This window comes from Typopeltis vanoorti, chromosome 11 (genome assembly GCF_054136105.1).
Source record: "Typopeltis vanoorti isolate ZY-2024b chromosome 11, IOZ_Tvanoo_1.0, whole genome shotgun sequence".
NCBI lineage: Eukaryota > Metazoa > Arthropoda > Arachnida > Uropygi > Thelyphonidae > Typopeltis > Typopeltis vanoorti.
In genome coordinates this window covers 138,748,017-138,767,913 of record NC_143559.1, presented here as the reverse complement: position 1 = coordinate 138,767,913, position 19,897 = coordinate 138,748,017, and the positions used below count along the sequence as shown (strand labels likewise).

Below are 19,897 nucleotides of genomic sequence, written 5' to 3'. Positions count from 1 at the left end.
CTGCCATCTGCTCTTTTTTTTCTTTGAAAATCAACAAAGAATCTCCTGCTGAACAGCAGCGACCCAAATATCTCCACTAATCGATAGCTGTTTGCCATGCTAAATTTTGCTATAAGCTTTCTAAGATTTAGTGTGTCATATGCTGCTGTCAAATCTATAAATACAGCTCCTATTGCTAACCCCCTTTCAAAGCTGTTATCAATAAACTGTGTTAAGTTTAATACTTGTCCAGTGCATGATCTTCCTGGTCTAAATCCTGCTGTTCTTTTATCAGCACTTTCTCTATTTCTGGACTTAATCTGTTCAAGATTAACTTCTCATACAGCTTCAGTGTTGTGCATAGGAGAGCTATAGGCCTGTAGCTCTTTGGATCCTCAGCTGGTTTGCCCAGTTTCAGGATAGGTATTATTTTAGTTTGTCTCCTGGGTATTGTAGCAAATTTTTTCCAACAAAAGTTGAAAAATTCTAACAACCACTGTGTTGCCTTTTCTCCCAGATTCCTTAGTATCTCGTTTCTGATATCATCTATACCGGCAGCTTTTCCTGGTTTTTAAGGCTTTTAGGGCATTTTCTAGTTCCTCTTTAGTAAATGGTGCTTCGAAGAGAATCCCTAACTTTTTTAATATAATATTTGGGTATTTTTCCTTTGGTACTTGGTTTACCATTCAAAGATAGCTGAGTTACAATTTGGTTTGCATTTATATTAACTTCGGTTGCTGCTGTTGTGGTGTCACCAGATAATTTTTTGAGTAAGAGCCAGGCTTTCTTGCTGCTGTGTTTCATATCTAAGCTTTTAATTTTCTCTGCCCATTGTTAACTTCTTTTTTCAGACAGTGCTGCTATAAGTTCCTCTCCTGCATTAATTGTTTCTGATGAAAATGGATCTTTATCATATAGGTCACAATATCTTTCGTATATTTCCACGTTGTGCTCTGTAAAACCTGGAATGTAAAACGTTCTACAGCCTCTTGGGGTGTGCCTGTTAGCTGACTGTCTAATAGCTTTGAACTTTCCGTAATTTTCTGGTCTGGGTGAAATGTTGGTCAGGCTTATGTATAATTCTCTTGAGAACTGTTCCCAGTTAGCATTTTTAAAATTAAAGCGTCTTCTAAATGGGATCTCTTTAAGTTTGACTGGTGGGAAAATTTGCATCATTATTGGTCTATGTTGTGAACTTAGGATTGGTGCAAGTAGCTGTTTAGTGCACAGATTAGCTATTCTATTACTAACAAATCTAAGGTCTGGGTTATAACCTCTTTACCATCTTCCACTGTTAAATGATGGCTCTTTAGGATTGTGTATAAGATTCATTTGATTACTTTCAGCCCACTGTTCAACTAACTCTCCATCCTCATTTGTTTCATTATAACCTCACTATGTACTATGACTGTTAAAGTTGCCTATAATAATAGCAGATTTCTTTTGTGTCAAATACTGGGACATCTCAAAAGCAAAGGTTATACTAGGTCGTGTATATACTGAGAAAACACGGATGTTATCCAGATCTATTCCAAGGATTTCTATGTTATTTTGGTTTGTGATTAGGCATCTTGTAACCTGGAGCTCCTGCCAAGTGAAGATAGCACTTCTATACTTTTCATATGGTATTTCTTTTATGAGCTTCATTCCAGCAATTTTATGTCTGACTTGTTGAGGTCCTTTGTGTGTCTCCTGTAGACATAAAATATCACATTTTTGCAATAAGATCTTTTACAGAGGAGATCACACAATACAGAGGCCCTCTGTATTGTGTGAGATGATTGTCAGGGTTGGTTCCCATAAGGACAGTTGAGTTTTAGTCAGTCTCTGATAAAGATGTTAGTTGCACTATAAAACTGTAGAAACTATAGAAGACTGTATTGTACTTTGCTATACTGTAGATCTCTGGCTTGTAATTCGCAGCTTTTAAACAAGCCGAGAGGGATTGCAACGTGGGCGCTTCCATACTTTTCATGTGGTATTTCTTTTATGAGCTTCATTCCAGCAATTTTAGGTCTGACTTGTCAAGGTCCTTTGTCCAAGTCCAAGGTCCTGTAGACATAAAATATCACATTTTTGCAATAAGATCTTTTATTGACCTCTGGCTTGTAATTCGCAGTTTGTAAACAAGCCGACAGGGATTGCGACGTGAGCACTTCCATACTTTTCATTTGGTATTTCTTTTATGAGGTTCATTCCAGCAATTTTAGGTATGATTGTCGGGGTTGGTTCCCATAAGGGTTGTTGAGTTTTTGTCATTGTGTCTCTGATAAAGATGCTAGTTGCACTATGAAACTGTAGAAACTATAGAAGACTGTATTGCACTATGCTATACTGTAGATCTCTGGCTTGTAAACAAGCCGACAGGGATTGCGACGTGAGCGCTTCTGCTATGACCCCTAATTGGCTAATGAAACAATCAACAAAATTGAAGATTGGCAGCAACAAGGGTGTTATCACTTAGAAAATAAGTCACTTATAGAACTAGAGAAGTACCATGTAGTTATCATTATTATTTAACACCTCCAGGGAGTCCAAAGACTCATTGAGGGAGAGTGTAGCAACAGCATCGAACGAATGATGATCCCTACCAACTACTAAACGCGCTCAAACTTGCTTAACTTTTTGCGTGAGCCATTAGTAGCAGAGGCTCTACGAATCGACCAACCTTTAGCTGATGTTACTGAGAAGACAAAAACTGGTGAGATCCTACTAAATAATAGAAGTTGTCAGGTGATAGGAAACAAAAGGAAAAAGTAATGGATGCATTCAATTAAACACAAAGATAAAACTTCTTGATTAGCAGGCAATTTCAGATAGTTATGTGATTGAAGTTCAGTTCGTCATTTTGAAAGTTCTAAGAAAGAAGTTTTATCTTGGTGTTGAGTGAAATTGTCTGCAAGAATAGAAAATTCATAACTCCATGGTAGATGCAAGAAATTTAAATAGATCAGTCCTAGAAAAAATGAAAGCATATTGAAAATACCTGTCAGTTAAGTCAGAAGGTGACGAAAGAAAAAAATGTGAGCTATGTGTAAAAAGTAACTACAGTTATGGGGAGGCTTAGGTAAGAATATAGAAATTATATTTTAGAGGTGGCAAAATATTCCAGGGGCTATTGAAAAAGTAGTAATGAAGGAAAGAGTAAAAGGAATCAGATGAAAATTGTGAGATGAAAACAAACTAAAGATATTCTGGGTAGCTAAATTAATTTACTTGGAAAGACTGTTAAATGAAATATGCAGTTAAATGTATGTTAAATGAAATATTGATAGAACACTGATAAAAAAATATATATTTAAAAGAAATGTGATGAGGAGTACATAATCAGTACTTAAGATAGAAAACTATCAAAAATCTGAAATGTGGAAAGGCTGCTGTAGTACATATTATACGGGTATCTCCATGGAGTTGACTGACTCATTGCAGGAGACCCATACTAACGATTATTCGCAACCTATCATACCTGTCTTTAAACTTATTCACTGTTGAGGTACTCACGACCACCTATTGTCAATCCATTTCACTATTCAATACTCAAAGTTGAGAACCTAGTCAGCACACTCTTGCACAATTTCCAGTGGTGACTCCTTAATTATTAAATTTCTTTTGTTTCAATCTTATAGAATCCTTTGAGTAACTTATAATTTTGTGTCATGTCCCCTCTCTTCTTCCTGTTAACTAAATTCTGCAATCCACAGACCTGTCACCAGCTTGCTCATTCATCTCTGAATACTCTCCACCACCTCCTGATCACTAAAAAAAACCCAGGTAACAAAATCTGTGCACAGTAGTTGAGATAAATCATTTATATTAATCTTCAGATGTTCTATGGGCCATATATATATATAGATAATAACTTCCCTATCTTTGTCAATGTATTCAACATCCAAGTAATCCTGAGCTATTTTACCAACCCTTGCAATATGTCCTCTGAACTTCAAACCTCTATCCACCATCACTCCCTAAATTAACAACCATTGTCCTTTTGACTGCACTGCTAAGTTAAATCATCCTTCAGGATACCTATATCATGTTTATTAACTATTGTCTTTTCCGCCCTCCCTTTTAAACATTTGGCCCTAGTACTGAGCCCTGGGAGTTCTCCACTAGTCTCTGTCATTTGCCTTGATTCAATTTTACATTGCCCTCGGTGTCGTTTATCCAATTCTGCTGTCACCTTATTATAAAATGTGAATAAAGTATTAAAACAGGACCTACCTTTTGCAAAACCATCTGCTGCCTATACAGGGTCATATTCCTATCCACCCATTCCTGATTTTTACCAGCTTTTCCAGTGCTTTAACCACCACTCCAGAGATACAAATTGTCTAATTTGATACTTCTGTCTTGAAGTCACCTTTTATGTAACGAAACTATTTTACCCATTCTCCACTCCCTTCTAACCAGAATTGTTACAGCATGGAAGTATAAAAATTTTGCATTTGCTGTTCAGCATAATTCATAAGATCTGGTCATAAGATTCAGGTTCTACATGACATGAATAGAGCTCACATAGTTCACCATCTATAAAAAGAAAAAACAGCATAAGAATTTCTGTACTAAGTGTTCCAAGTAAGATTTACTGCTGCTTAAAAAGAGGTTAAGAAAAGTTTTAAGGAACATTTCAAATATACCAAACTTAAATACAGATTCTTTATAAATATTCCCATGATTTCTGTTGAGAAATCTCAAGCAGCATGTAACAGAAGGAATTCATGGTCAAAGAGTGTTAGATCTGATAGTGTCAGAAGGGGTTTCAGTTAAAGACGACTATTCTGCCTCCGGCTGTTGACAGTGATCATGTGGTACTTTGGAAGTGACTAAGTTTATGAATGTTCCATTCAGAAAAGGTTACATGCTGAACTACAAAGCAGGAAATTATGATCACCTGAGGAGCATGCGGGGTTCAGTGCCATGGTATCAGTTGTTGGGTGGGAAGTGTTTAAAAAATACTTAAATGGTGCAATGTCAGAATATATCCCTACAGCTTGAAGAATAGAGTAGGAGTGAAATGGATGCTTAATCTAATTAAGCAAGAGATTTGTAAGAAAAATGTGGAAGGAATACTGTGTGTATAAGGATGATCAGTTATGATAATTATAAGCAGTAGGCCAGAAGAGTCGAGATTGTTGTATAGAAAGCTAAGTCTGAGTATGAAAAGAAACCAGTTCTGTAAGTTAAAGACAACGCAAAAGAATTCTGTTATGTTGCGAGTAAAAAAAAAAGAACGAATTTGAAAGAATAACTACTGAATGCAGGTGACTGCAGAAGAGATTGTTCAACTAATGAATAGTCATTTTTGCTAAAAGCTAAAGACTTGGTGTATGCAACATTGAACTCACCATTACCTCTTCGCTGTATGAAGAAACTCATATATGAGGAGGAAGTACAAGAGCTGTTGTCAAACTGAATTTTGTTCATCTGTTCACCCGCAGATACCATATGGCCACTCCAGTGCTTAGTGAATTTAATCTGTACATTAATGACATTGTGTAAGATTTCACGTGTGACGTACAGCTTTTACTGATGGTGTAAAGAAAAGTAGGGTAATCAGGAGTGCTGCTGTCCTTGCAGAATGATTTCAATAGGCTGGAATTGTGAGCATGGGAAAATGGCTGTCAGTTCAGTATTAATAAATGTAAGATTGTACACTTTGCTATGTTTACATATCCAATATTGTATTATATTGATAGGATTATGATAGAAGAAACTTATCAGGCTAGGGATCTTGTAGCTTTAGTAGACAGGAAGTTGAATATCAAGGGTCATATTACAAAGATTGTAAATACAACTCAGAGAATAATTGCAATACTGAAATGAATTTTGACATGTAAAGATAAGGAAATCATTTTGCATCTTTACAGAACCTTGATAAGTCCTCACTTGGACTATTGCATGCAGGTCTGGTTTCTGTGTTGATTCTGATATAGTGAAGGAGAGAGCGTGTGCGTGTGTGTAAAAGAGTGTTTTAAAAAAATATTAGAATTTTGGAATACCAATTATGGAGATTGAAAATTAGTAAACTGCAGACACTAGCAAATAGGAGAAAGAGGTGCAATATGATTGAGACTTCCAAACTTCTGAAAGGGTTATACAGAATTTCAATAGGTGGAGTTTTTCGTTTTATGGAGCATTCCCAACTTCCAAGGATGCCCTTGCATCCTTGGAAGTTGAGAATGCTGTCAAGAAGAGGTGAGGGCTAGATGTTTCTCTCATAGAGTGGTGATTGGAATGGATTGCCATTGGATGTTGCAAGTAGTGCGAATGAATTCAAGAACAGATGTAACAACTGATGGCCTCCCTCGATGAGTTCCTGATTTCCTGGAGGTCTCTTTTAATGATAGTAATAATAAAAAAGTCATTGAAATATTTATACAGTATCTGTATTTAAGGTTTCTGAATCTAGAAAAAAGCTTGTCAAAGAATGGCAAGTGAAAAGCTGTTCAGAATGCTATAATTATGTGGAATGAATGGATCTCTATACAGGGGCAGTGCATAGTCTCTATTTAAGTTGTAAGTCAGCAGTTAAAATTTGAAGGAAGTGTTTGAAGATGGATTGAAATAAAATCAGGCGAGATAAATAGTGCATTCTCAGCATTAGATTTTCCAAAAGATCATGTCTTTTTAGAAAATATTGTAAATGTGATTCAATTAAACTCAAGCCCTTCTGTCATTTGCTGTATTTGTACTTTTGTATATATTATTATTATTATTACTTGACACCTCGAGGGAGAGCACCTACTCTACAATTCTCCATCTCCACTACCCACAATCCATCAACTACAATGAACCACAACTACACAAACGCCATCTACCGCCCACCACTCCCACTAGTATTTTCAGGGACAATCACAAACATCCAAGCCCACGGCTGGATTTGAACCTGCAGCCTTTTGGCTGGAGAGCGGATACGCTAACCACTCGCCCCACCTGGCTAGCTATAAGTAGAAGAAATCTCCTGTTTGATGTGTCACATAGCCTGTCTTCTAAAGAATAGGAAAAATAGTGAGAAGTGCGCATGCTAATCATAGAAAATTACATGAAATCAGAAAAGAAAGAATGGCCAATCAGCCAATAATAAAGCCCCATTGTGTAACAGAATACAAGAATAACAGACAATTTTTTTTAATTACTTTTATAACACCAAGTTAGTTATGTGGGCAACATAATTTTCAGAATACTATAATTACATGGGATGAATGGAACTTCATACGGGAACAGTGCATAGTCTATTTAATTTGCAAGTAAGCAGTTCAAATTGAAGGATGTGTTGGAAGATGGTTTGAAGTAAAATCAGGTGAGATAAATAGTGCATTCTCAGCATTAGATTTTCCAAAAGATCATGTCTTTTGGAAAACAAATTACATTTGAGTGGTGAGTGTCAGTTATTTTTTATTACCTAACTAAATAAAATTAGTTAAAGTAAAATTTAATAATAGTTCAAACTGCAGTGCATAGCAATATAAAATGATGGTGCCCACATAGTTAACTTGGTGTTATAGAGGTAAAAAAAAAAAATTGAATTTTCTGTGTTATTCTTGTATTCTGTTTACACAATAGTGCAAATACAGCAAATGGCACAGACAATTTTTTTTTTTTTTTTACTTCTTTAACACCAAGTTAGTTATGTGGGCAACATAATTTTCAGAATACTATAATTACATGGGATGAATGGAACTTCATACGGGAATTTTTCAATAATTTTTTTTATATATATATATATCAGAAAAATTTAACTTTGAATACATTTTTGCCACATGTAGTTTTTTGAAAAAAAATTTTTGTATTTTATTCTTATACTTGGGAACAATGTGTTACTCTCTTACCATTGCTCTATATTCATAAGCAGAGTATCTGAATGTTGCACTTGTCTTTTTTATAAAACATGTCTAATTAGCATGATGGGAGTTATTACTTGGTAACTTTTTTTATTAGATTGCTGAACAAGCTGTCAACAGAGCATATTTCTAGGGGTAATGTTATTTTGCAAAGTTAAGTGTGGATATTAATAAATTTCAATCTAAAAAATTCCAAATAACTAGTAATAAGTTGATAAACAAGCTTTTAAGGACTGAGACTGTACTGTTAGTAAAAATAAAATAGAATATAAAAGGTTTAGAAAATAGTGCCTGTATTCAGTAGGCACTGATGCACAGTTTCAGAAAGTTTTGGAGGGGAAAAAAATTTTCTTTTGTCTTTAGTACCTTAACTACCACTCCTAACATGAATCAGCCTATAATTTTCTACTTCTGTCATGGATACTTTTTCCATCCATTCGCACCTTCCCAGTACTGGGGTTTAAATTGAGTAGTGTATGTGTGTGGGTCAGAGTTTTAAAGTCGTCTTTCCATTGTCAATTCTCCTTTTACTTGCCATGTAGTGAAAGAACTCTAGGTTTCTTTTGGCCTCATCAGCTGGCTTTCTCTAATAATTGACTTTCCTTACCTTTCTGGGATGTTCCTTGTACTGCCACTTGGGCATACTAATCACTTTTTTCTGTGTATTCTCTCCACAACTTTTTCTTTGTGTACAGCTCCTACTTAACAATGCTTTTCATCTATAACTTTTACCTGAGATATCCTGATTTTCTGGGTACTTTATATTCTGATGCTGCTTTTTTTTTTTTTCAAACATTTCTTTCTATATCTTTCTCCTACAAATTCTTATGCCATGGCAATGCTGAAAGCTGACTTCTCAGCTTGTCATAATCACCTGCTTTGTAATTCCACACACATATCCTTAACAGAAAATTCTGCACTTCAGTCAATTTCCCAAATCAAGACTACATGATTGCTTTTCCTTAAGCACCTATCTTAAAAATAAATGTTAGCTATTAAAAATTTTCGACCTATACATTTTTTATGGCTAACTATTTTAAAAAAATCACTAACCAGGATGAAATAATTTAGTTACTGATTTGAAACATTTTACAAAGTTATTTTTTAATGGCATACTACACTATTTCCATATACATTATGTTCCAAATTTACTGCCAAAATTTATGTCGTATGCTTTACATAGCATTTTGCTGATCATATATCATACAATTGTTTTCCTTACTTTTTTATTTTAAATTATTTTCCTATCATGAGTAAAAGAATTAGTAAGCAAAAAATAAAAGTGTAAAAATTATTCGAAAAGTAATCTGATTGGGAAAAAAACCTTGTAATAATGAAGAAAAATGAACAAGCTGAGTCCACAGCAAAGATAGGACAAGAACACAAAAATGGGTGAATCAACTGCTGAATACAAAGAGAAAGGTAAGGCTGCTTCATGTTCATCATGCATGCACTCGAAATCAAAATATCATCATCAAATTCCTGACATGTACCCTCAAGGGGTGTACAAGATATGATACGTCATGAAAAATTTACATCATTACTAACTTTCTATCTACAATTTTCCTCCAAATCAGCCTATTACTTGTCAAGACTCCAATATTATCATTATCAGATCTTATATTTCTATCGTTATCATTATATCATCAATCCACCTATATCTTGGTCTTCCTCTGGGTCGCTTGTTTTGCTAATCTTTCCTCGCCCATTCTGTTTAAATGACCATACCACCTGAGATTAGCTCTGCTAATGCACTCCTGGATGCTGACAATGTCAAGTTCTTTCCTAACATCCTCTATTTTAATATGATATTGCCATTGATGCCATCTGTTCATGCCTCTAACTTTCTCAGGACTCTCATATCTGCAGTCTCTAGTCTTTGGTCAAGTGTTTTACTTCTGACCCAGCTCTCAGATCCATAAGTTAAAACTGGTTTGAATACTGTCTTGTATTCAAACCAGTTGGAACGCTAAATTAACTTGTATACAGCTAATTTAGTGTTCTAACTAATTTCTCTCTTATTCCATATGAGATCATACCCCCATTTCAATTGACTTCCTGCCATACCAGCTTTGTTGATTCTGTTGTCTATTTCCATATTTAATTTACCATCTTCACTAAAAATCGTGCCTAAATAGCTGAAATGTTTTACTTGTTCCACAGGTTCTCCATTCACAACACAGTTGACATTTTCAACAATTCTACCTATTTTCATTGTCTTTGTCTTTTTAATGCTGACCTTCATGCCATATCTATTACAACAGTTATTCAATTTAGTCAGGGAATCTTGCAAACTAGTAGCAGATTTATTCAGAAGTATAACATTTTCCGCAATGAGGTGACATTAACATCTCCTATTCTGATATCATGTTTAATACCACTTTCCTTCATAATGTGATTCATATAGATAATGAATAACAGAGGAGATAATGTACATCCTTGTCTCACACTAGATTTTACATTAAACTATCTTCCTGTACATCCTTCAATTCTAACTTACAACTCAAATAAAGACTAAGTATTGCTTGATATAATGTCCCATTGAAACCATAAACTGTAGCTTATTGAATAGCTTCTCTTTTGGCACCTTGTCATTATGCCTTTTCCAGATCGACAAAACTTAAATACAGATCTTTGTTATATTCTCATGCTTTCTCAACTATTTGTCGTAAAGTGAAGATCTGATCCTGACAGCCTCTATTTGGCCTGAATCCAGCTTGTTCTTCACCAAACTTCTCTTCCACAATCCTTCTTAACCATTTCTGAAGTATACTTGCATAGATCTTGCCAGGAACACTCAGTAGGGAAATACCTCTAATTCTCATGTTCAGTTTTATTTCCCTTTTTATATATGGGTACTATGAGAGCTCTGCTCCAATCATCAGGAATTCGTCCCTCTGTCCAGACTTTCTGAACTATGCAGTGCAGCCACTGTAAGACTTTTATATGCCACCATACTTCAGCATTTCTGGTCAAATATCATCTACTCCAGCTGCCTTTCCACATTTCAAGCCTTTGATGGTTTTTTCTACTTCAAGTATGGATGTGTATTCCTGACTGTTTGCCTGTCGAGTGTTTTTTACCACTGTGGTATCACTGCTTGTTTCATTTAGGGATTTTTCGAAGTAATTACTCAATACTTCAAGGATATCTTTTTCTCATGTTTTCATGTCACTTTTATTATCTCTAACTCCTTTTACAGCACTCTTTCCCCCATTTCTAAGCTTCTTCAACAACCTCCAGAATATCTTACCACCTTCTTGATATTTATTTTCTATGTTCTTGCCAAAGTCGTCCTATGACTTTTGTTTAGCTAGTTTTACACAATGTTTCGCTTTCTTACATTTGTCTCTGTATTCTCTAAGAGCAAAAGCTGACTTATTAGCCAGGAACTTTTGATATGATTTCTTCTTTAATAACTTCCTGTGTCCACCACGGAGGCCTGATTTTTCTATCCTTGCAGACAACCTCACCACATGCCTCTCTGGCTGAATCAATCAGGGTTTTCTTCAAGGCTTGCTGTTGAATCTCCAAGGTTTGGTTCCTGTTCTCAAACTCTTTCATTTTTTCTTCAATAATCTTTGTGTATGTTAGTCTACAGTTCACATCTGAGAGCTGCTCAACTTTTATTCGCTTTACAACTTTACATGTTTATTCTTTTCGATATGAAATTCAATTTTATCCTACTCAAGACTAAATAGTGATTGCTTCCAATTTGAAATCCTCTGTATGCTCTGGTGTCCTGCACCAGGGAGAAAACATCACTATCAACAATAACATAGTCAAACAAGTAAGTCTCATTGTCCAGTTCCCCATTTTCATGCCACATTACTCTACTTGAGACTGCCTGCCATTCAAGATGATTAGCCTCATATTTTGTGTTGAATACTATGGCTACTCCTTCTTTTCCTTGATTGTCATTGCCTGAATATAACATTTTGTATTTATTGCTCAGAAAGATCTCACCAGTTTTGGTCTTTTTTGTTTCAGTCACCCCTATTATGTCGATCTGGTACTTATCTAATTCCTCAGCTAGCTCCATTTCTTTGCCATTCAGGCTTCTTACGTTGATAGTACCGATCTTTAACTCTGGTGATGTTGAGTTGGGGTTTGTTTTCAGATTTGTTCCAGTAGCTGACTTTTCGCTGTTCGCCCTGGTTCCCTGGCGAAAACAACGGGGGCCTTGTTTAACCGGGCGACGCCCCCAGCTGGTATGAAATTCTGTCATGTCGTACCATTATTTTATATTGTGGTTTAACCAATAAGAATACAATTTGGTTGGCTAAATCTAAAATTGCCAGCCCATCCTCGTTCGTTCAGTATCCAAGTAGATACCCAACAGGGTGCACCACGAGAAGGTGAGGATTGGACATTAGGTCAGAAGCCCTGGTCAGTTCTCTGCATTCCTTTAAAGGCTATGTGGAGGTCTCCCCTCAGTTATATAGCTTTAATGATTGAATTAGAGAGACTTCTTTTTACATGGATCGAAGATTGTAACTAAAGATGATCCTGCTAAACACTGGCCTTATTAAATCAAAAGCATTGTCTCCTTGTAACCTGGAAAGAAAGGGCTATCAATTATGGAAAAGAAGAATTCCACGTTAGTGCTGGGTGATTTGAATGTTTCAAAAAGATAAATAGTTTACATAATATTCTAATCACAGGCAAAGCGTGAAGTGCAGATAAGGGGATATCCAGATATTTTGAAGAAAATTGTGTAAGACGGGACTGTTGTGATCAACAAATATTTAATGTCGATGAAACCGGCCTTTTTTTTCGAAATGAATGTCTTCCAAGACTTTTCTGGCCAAATCAGAGAAATCTCAGCCTAGTTATAAAGCCGCCAAGTCGAATGAAATTACTGCTAGCAATATGCAATCTTTTTGGAAGCACATTGTGCAAATGATTTTAGAGGCTTTTCAAATGAAATTAAGTTAATTACATCTCATTCTGAGAAGTTGAGTGATTCCGACCTGTTAAATTTAGATGCACAGCGGGAAGATCTTGAAGAAAATTTAATCACTGACAACCCCAAAGAGGTTTCACAGAAACAATTTGAAAATAGTTTTTGTACAATCGAAGTTTTAAGCAGCAATGCTTAGAGACTAATCCTGGTGAAGAGAGAACCGGTAAAATTTGTAGAAGAGGCAATAGGGCCATACAGTCAGTTGTATATATAAAAAAAAAAAAAAAAAAAACAGAATGTCTGCCAAACTACGTTAGCTCAATTCTTTGTTAAGAAGCAGAATAATAAATTTATATTCTGAATATGTTTTATTGTCTTTCGGCTTCATGGTTTTCCTTTCTAGGCCCTGAGACACCCTAATTTTTTTATTAAAAAAAAAAAAATTAAGGGTCAAAAAAGAAATCTGAGGAACGAATTATATATTTTCCCATCGGTTACTATATTCTATTAATGTGCCTGTTTTAAAGAACGCATTAGGTGAATTAATCGAGGGATTGCTGTATTATCAACTTAAGTTCTCTGATGCTATGAACAGATCCAGCACTTTCAAATCCCATGTGTCCTGCATTGCATATTGTCTGAGCTAATTATATCTTAGCAGTTATATAAATTCTATTTCCTTCTCTCCTTGTGACCATTCCTACTGTTTACCCATAATTACTCAACCTGCATTCATTATGCTAATACATGCTATCTACAATCTGCTAGCCTTTATCTCACACCAGATAGCCTCAAATGAACTGCCTTCTGCATCCCTGTCTTCCTGATGTATTTCTGTTTTTATTTCATTTTTTCTGATATTAGCAAAACATTTTTGCCACCATTCTGCTTCCTCTCTCCTCTGAAAACACTACATCTCTTGCATTTTATGCCTATTACTATACCTAAGTCAGCCAGGTCTTGCTAATGCCTATAAAGTTAGCTGAGCTAGCCAATTCCATAAACTCCTCTCCCTTATTCAGAATACTTCTGGCATTAAATCCTGCAACGAAGCTCATCTTGTGCTGATTAGCGCACTAAAGTTAGGAAACTAGGAAGTTACACTCTGCATCATATGATCACTCACCTGCTTCTCTTCCTCCCTCCACTCTCCGAAATAAAGGAAACATTCTGTTTTCCCTAACTGCACTCTGAGTGGACAAAGTCCATTCAAATGCAAATAATCTGCCTTATGTAAATCTTTCCTTCCATCAAACTCAACACCTACACAAAGTCATTTGCAATCAAAGCCCTCTGTCTCAGTTTGTCTCTATGGCAAGACTCACAACTTTCACTTTTCACCTGCTAGATCATTCATATCAGCCAAAATATTAACATCTACTTCACCTTCACATTTCGCATCCTTATGGCATTGAAAACATCCTTATCATATCACTCCATGGAAACATTATTTTGTCACACTTGAGCACTCTTACCATTGAATCACCTTACAAAAATTCAATCCTTGTCTTTTCTTTCCTTTTAACTCTTTCATACTCTGCTTTATCTCCTTTTGTTTCTCTTATACAATTTGCCAGGCATTTCTCCAACCATAAGTGCATTCTTTCTCCTTACCCTCTGCTTATTCTCTTCATTTTCCATTGTTTCATTCTTGCTATGATGACTTACCCCATGGAACATCAGCCTCACCATTCAATCTCATTTTCTTGCATTTCATCATTCTACTTGCACTTGTGGCACTTGTTCTTGAAACATTCTGATACACCTGCACACTTTTTTTTTTTTTCCCTTCTCATTCTATAAATCTCATTTTGAAGCATTATTCACATGCTGTAGTGAACAAAATCATCTCTTGAAATCACCTTCCATGGCGCTCTGCATTGGTGTGACATGCAATCTACAGCAAAACAGAAACTGAAAGCTTTTAACCACATAATCAACAAACAGCCCTTACATTTGAAGGGAAACAATAATAATAATCCAAAAAAATTATCACTAAATATTTTCAAGAACAAGTTACCTGTAGTTCCTTTTATTCTCTACCAGCAATTACAACCAAATAATTATACCAAATGGCCTTGCTACTTATCAGGTACATCTTGTAAGTATAATTCATATGTAGTAGCAACACTGCACACACACACACACAAGTCAAAGATGCCTAAAATGTTATGAATTTTTTGCACAATTAAGTACTACACAAAATTTCATCATCAGTTGGAGGAAATGTCAGCTATACTCACTAGGGAGTAAACTCACTTTGCAGCCTGGAATGGCAAATACTATATTTGTCCTCCAGAGCAAGGGGTTCAGATTTCTGTCAACCCTTCTCCATGCAGTGAGATACTCTTCAAAAGCATGCCAAGCATATTCAGACCCAGAACCTCCATCAGTAAAAACATTGGTACTGCAGGCCAGTTGGCTGATAATACATGGGCTTAAACTTCTTAGTAATGAGTCAAAAGATTTCTCAATCAACTTGCACATAACCTCATTGCCAGGTTGCCTGGAGAGGATGCCCAAATAGCATGTGGGAAGTACTGTCAAGGCAATTATGGCAGGAAGCTGAACACTAAGTATTATCTTCAAGAGTATCTTCTCACATTGCATGTCCTTACTATTTCCTTTCATCCAAAAATGAAACAGTAATGAGACACTCCTTGAAAACTGTCCTCAGTCAAACCAAGTTCAATATTCAAAAAGAATCACTACCAAAAATCACTTTACAAACATCCATGGCGTAAACAAATGTCCATCACATTCAGACCAGACCACTTGCTTCTGACAGAACCCAAATTAGTTACATCAGCCACAGTCCAAATTGCACACTCCATGATTAATTTTGCCACAAAAGGTGGCACCTGTGCCTATGTGTGATCCAACCTTTCTTCCAAAGAATGCAAAATGTATAATCTTCTGATTTTGACCTTGGGCTCAAGGTTTCCTTCTTCCACTTAATAATATTTGTATTTCTGTATCTGTATTTTCCACTTTCCAAATTCTGAGAACCACTCTAACCTCTTCAGCTTCTTACTAATGAAACTATCTTCTGCAATCCAGCTATCAAAATAGCATCTGGCTCCTCTTTTCCAACACTACCTATCAAGATGGACATTATGGAAAACATTTTTCTATAAACATTGATCTAACAAAATCATACATCTATGTTCTTGAATTTCTAGTAACTTTTCCGATACCCATTTTCTTTTTTTTCTTAACCAGTTCTCCTTCCAGATATACCATGGTGGTCACCTCTCCTCTCAGTAATTCATATCACAATTTGATGCAAATTTCCACTTATGCAGAACACCCTCCTTCCAACTACACCTACCCTTGTGTCCTTTAGCACTGTGAAGGTACCAACTGGGATGATGCTTTTAGAACTACCACTCTTCTTTTGTATGGTTTGACTATACCTTTGCTCTTCTAATCCAGACACTTGCACTGAGCAAGTGACAAACTGTCCTCACTGCATGTAAGCCTTCATCCCCAATTCTACCTAAAATTTTCAACTTTCTGAGCAGTAGATGTATGAAAGCAGTTGAGTTTAAAATACTCTGTACCATAGGTGACTTGCAACAAAATCTCAAATTCACACTTGGATCATGCTGAAGCATGCAATAAAAAACCATCAGCAATCCAACTTCGTAAAGACCAATAGCAAAAAAAAACTCACCTGCTTGCCAAATGGAATCAGTCCCTTCCAAAGGCCATTCATTAGATGCAACTTCTGCTCACATGTAATTTCAGCTCTCATCCAAATGGTGTTACAGCACCCAAAGATAAAGCTGGCCTCCTAGTGTCGCTTTTCTTCCAATTCCTGCATAGATGATAAGGCAAATCAACTCGCTTCGTGCTAGTAACTAAGCACTATATGTCTCCTGGTTTTCCAGCAACGAGACATAAGAAGAATATTAAATAATTCGAACATTAAAGTATCTTGGTCCTGATGGCTTCTCTCCAATTGTATTCAAACTCTATACCCACTGGCATTTATTCCAACATGTGGAAACAAGCACATGGGGTGTGACAACTTAATTCCCAGAATGGTCACATAATGTCTCCCATGTGATGATTTCATTGGAGTCATATTGAGTAATCGTCTTTGTACATTTTAACTAATACAAGCGTAAACCTCAAGCCGATACAGCCATTTTCTAGTTGGCTGTTTCAAAAACAATAGAGGTCTACATGTAAACTTTGGTGTAAAAATGTGTGATTGAAATTTGGAGCAGTGTTTTTTGTGTGAAAATCGGCGAAGCTGCTACTGAAACATTGCAGCTGTTGAAAGTGGCATAAGAGATTCAAAGGCAGGTGAGAAGATGTGAACGCCGACCCCAGAAGTGGGCAGACGAGTGTGAACGGAGTGCGAGATTTGGTATGGTGTGACAGATGATTAAGTGTTTGCAGATTAGATGTAGGCAAAGCTCAGAGGTACTGCATGTCATGGTGGACAATAGTATCTCTTTGAGCTTTGCATAACGCCTCTGAGCTTCTGTTCCATCACCTACCCTATTTTTTCTATATGTAAATGACCTCTGTCACCACTGAATCTATCCACAGCTTTGCCAATGATATGTTCCATTCATCATACTCCAACAAACCATGTGGTTCTGATCTCTACACCAGTGATTTTCAACATTTTTCATAACACGGCACACCTAGACTAATTATTAAAATTCTGCGGCATACTAAAAATATATTCTTTTAATTTTTTTTGATGGTCTGGCAAAAAATGGTCATAATTTTGATTGATTTACACACACGATGTGTAACCAGGTGGAAGAACAGACACTAATAAATAAATGCACAATTACGACATTATTTCTTTCAATTAATTTGTTTTCATAAATCTTGCGGCACACCGGTTGAAAATCGCTGCTCTATACCATCCTTCAGTGTCGCAAGGTAAACCTGGTCACCTTCAGTGCCACCAAAACACGTCCTGCCTTTTCTTTTGTGAAGGAGATATCAGCTCACCTTCCCTTACTCTCAGTAGCACATGAATGAACAGAACAGGTCCCTCTCTCTCTCTTTTGACTGACATTTGCCTCCAGCTTTATATACTGGCATCACATGAGCAGCTTTCTCATCCTCTAAAAATTAGGCATTCTTTTCTGCTCAAGATGCTATTGTACACCTTCTCAGCTGCTTATGAGTCCTAAATGTGCCCATGGCACATTTAAAACCTCTTTAAAAACTATGTTGTCTAAAGAGAGAGCATAAAGTACATCTCACAAAGCTTTAAGCTCTCTTCTGCCAATATTTCCATGATCATGCTCCACTGAACTGGCAAACATCATTTCCCACTTTGTGTCGTGCCTGTGAAGAGCATCAACTGCCTAACATCTCTTTTCAGTTTAACTGTGCAAACACATAGAACCTCATTCTCTTTTTCATTTATTCCATCCTCTTCTGTTTTCTGGAACAGCCTTCCTCACAAGTTGTTTTCCAACAACTTCAACTTCCAGTGCTTCAAGAAAAATGTCAACAAATTTCTTCTGAATCCTTACTTTGCACCACCATGCACAGCACTGTGCTGTAAATGTTCTACCTCTTGTGTAGGATATAGTTGTTGTTTTTTTTTTCCCTACCTCATTTATCTAAAAATATTGCATTTAACTCATTTATGCATGCTGAAAATCTTCAGGATGATTGATTTTCAACTGAAAGTTGGCTTTGTTGTATCTTGTTGTTCATAATGAATGAGTTTTTAGCTAACAGACTTCAGAAATCAGGAGTGTTTCTTTTGTTACAGAAAGTAGACTACATGGTACATTTCATGTAAATATTGTTGGTATATTCACTTGCCATAAAAACATTAGATGGTTGATCAACTCTATTTTTAGAGAGAGTAGGTGGATTCAGAAGTTGCACAAGGTTTCTTCAATGTCAGAAATAGGAATGCATCATGTAAATGAATAGCTTTAAAAATGATACTAATTTATTTACTTTAAGATTTTGTTGTTGTTTTTTTTATATTTTTTAGGTTGTAACTAAGCGGGCCCAAGGATGGTGTCAAAGTAAGAATAATATTCCTTTCTTCGAGACAAGTGCAAAAGAAGCTACTAATGTTGATCTTGCATTCCAGAAAGTAGCACAGGATGCTCTTGCTCAGGAAACAGAAGTTGAATTGTACAATGACTTTCCAGATCAGATAAAACTTACTAGTGACCAAAAACCAAAGCCAGATGGCTGTGCATGCTAATAATATCATACATGATCATGGGTTAATGATTTTAATTTTTCCTTTGAAAAACTTGGTGTACCCTCTCTTTGGTCATCCACTCAACAGTTATAATTATGGAGAAAGACAAATTTGTTAGCTTCAGTGGGTGACAGTGAACTTCTGGCATGAGTTTTCATTATAATCTAATTAAGCAGTGCAGGCCTATTTGGCCTTTTGGGGAGTAGGGAGATTGGTACATTGAGTGTATAACCTGTATATTCCAAGAAGGGGGGGGGGGGGAGTATCAGCTATAATTTCAAAATATCTTTTGAAAGTGATACTTTGTAAAGCAGCTTTTCCTGCACTGCATTGCAGAATGTACAGATAAATGTTGCAGCACTTAAGATTGTTTGGTTGACTAGAATCTTGATTAGTTTGTGCAGCATCTTAGCGAAATAAGTTGCAATAGACCACTGTAAATTATATGTACAGAGCAGAGAGTTAGACTAAAGAGTGTGGTGTTAAAATTACATGTTTATTACCATAAAATTCTGACCAAAAATGAGTAGCCTCTAAATGCTTATTTGTTAACTTCTGTATGCTATTGGATTCTTATAATAAAATGTAAACAACTGCAATATAATCTCATTTTTTTAATAAATGCTCTGAGAATCTGAAGCTAAATTCTATCAATATCTTTTCAAAGATAAGAGTGGTTTGTTCTTTCACTACAAATCTTTTCCAAGTACACTGTAAATAAGTCTTCCACAGAAAAACAGTTCTGAAAAAAATATAATCATTGGTTACTATGGCCTTTCTGGAGCATTTAATTCAAGTGATAATAAAGTGTAATAAGCATTTGCATCCTTAAATACACAGCTGTAAGATGTGACTTCATTATATATTTAGACAATTAAACAGTTGTTTGTAGTTAACAAAAATTGTATGAAATATGAGTGTTATTACAAAAATTTTGTACTATTTTATAAAGAAAAGCTGGTG

At 35.9% G+C, this 19,897-nt stretch overlaps 1 protein-coding gene across 1 annotated transcript in view; it reads left to right on the top strand.

Moving 5' to 3' along the window:
• LOC150102111 (ras-related protein rab7-like) overlaps nucleotides 1–19,573 on the top strand; it is an 89,475-nt gene extending 69,902 nt beyond the window's left edge. The window contains exon 5 of the mRNA XM_090401013.1: nucleotides 18,716–19,573. Within this exon, the coding sequence (XP_090257139.1) occupies nucleotides 18,716–18,934 (219 nt within the window). The 3' untranslated portion in view covers nucleotides 18,935–19,573. The remainder of the gene's footprint in view (nucleotides 1–18,715) is intronic.
• The last annotated feature ends 324 nt before the right edge of the window (nucleotides 19,574–19,897 follow it).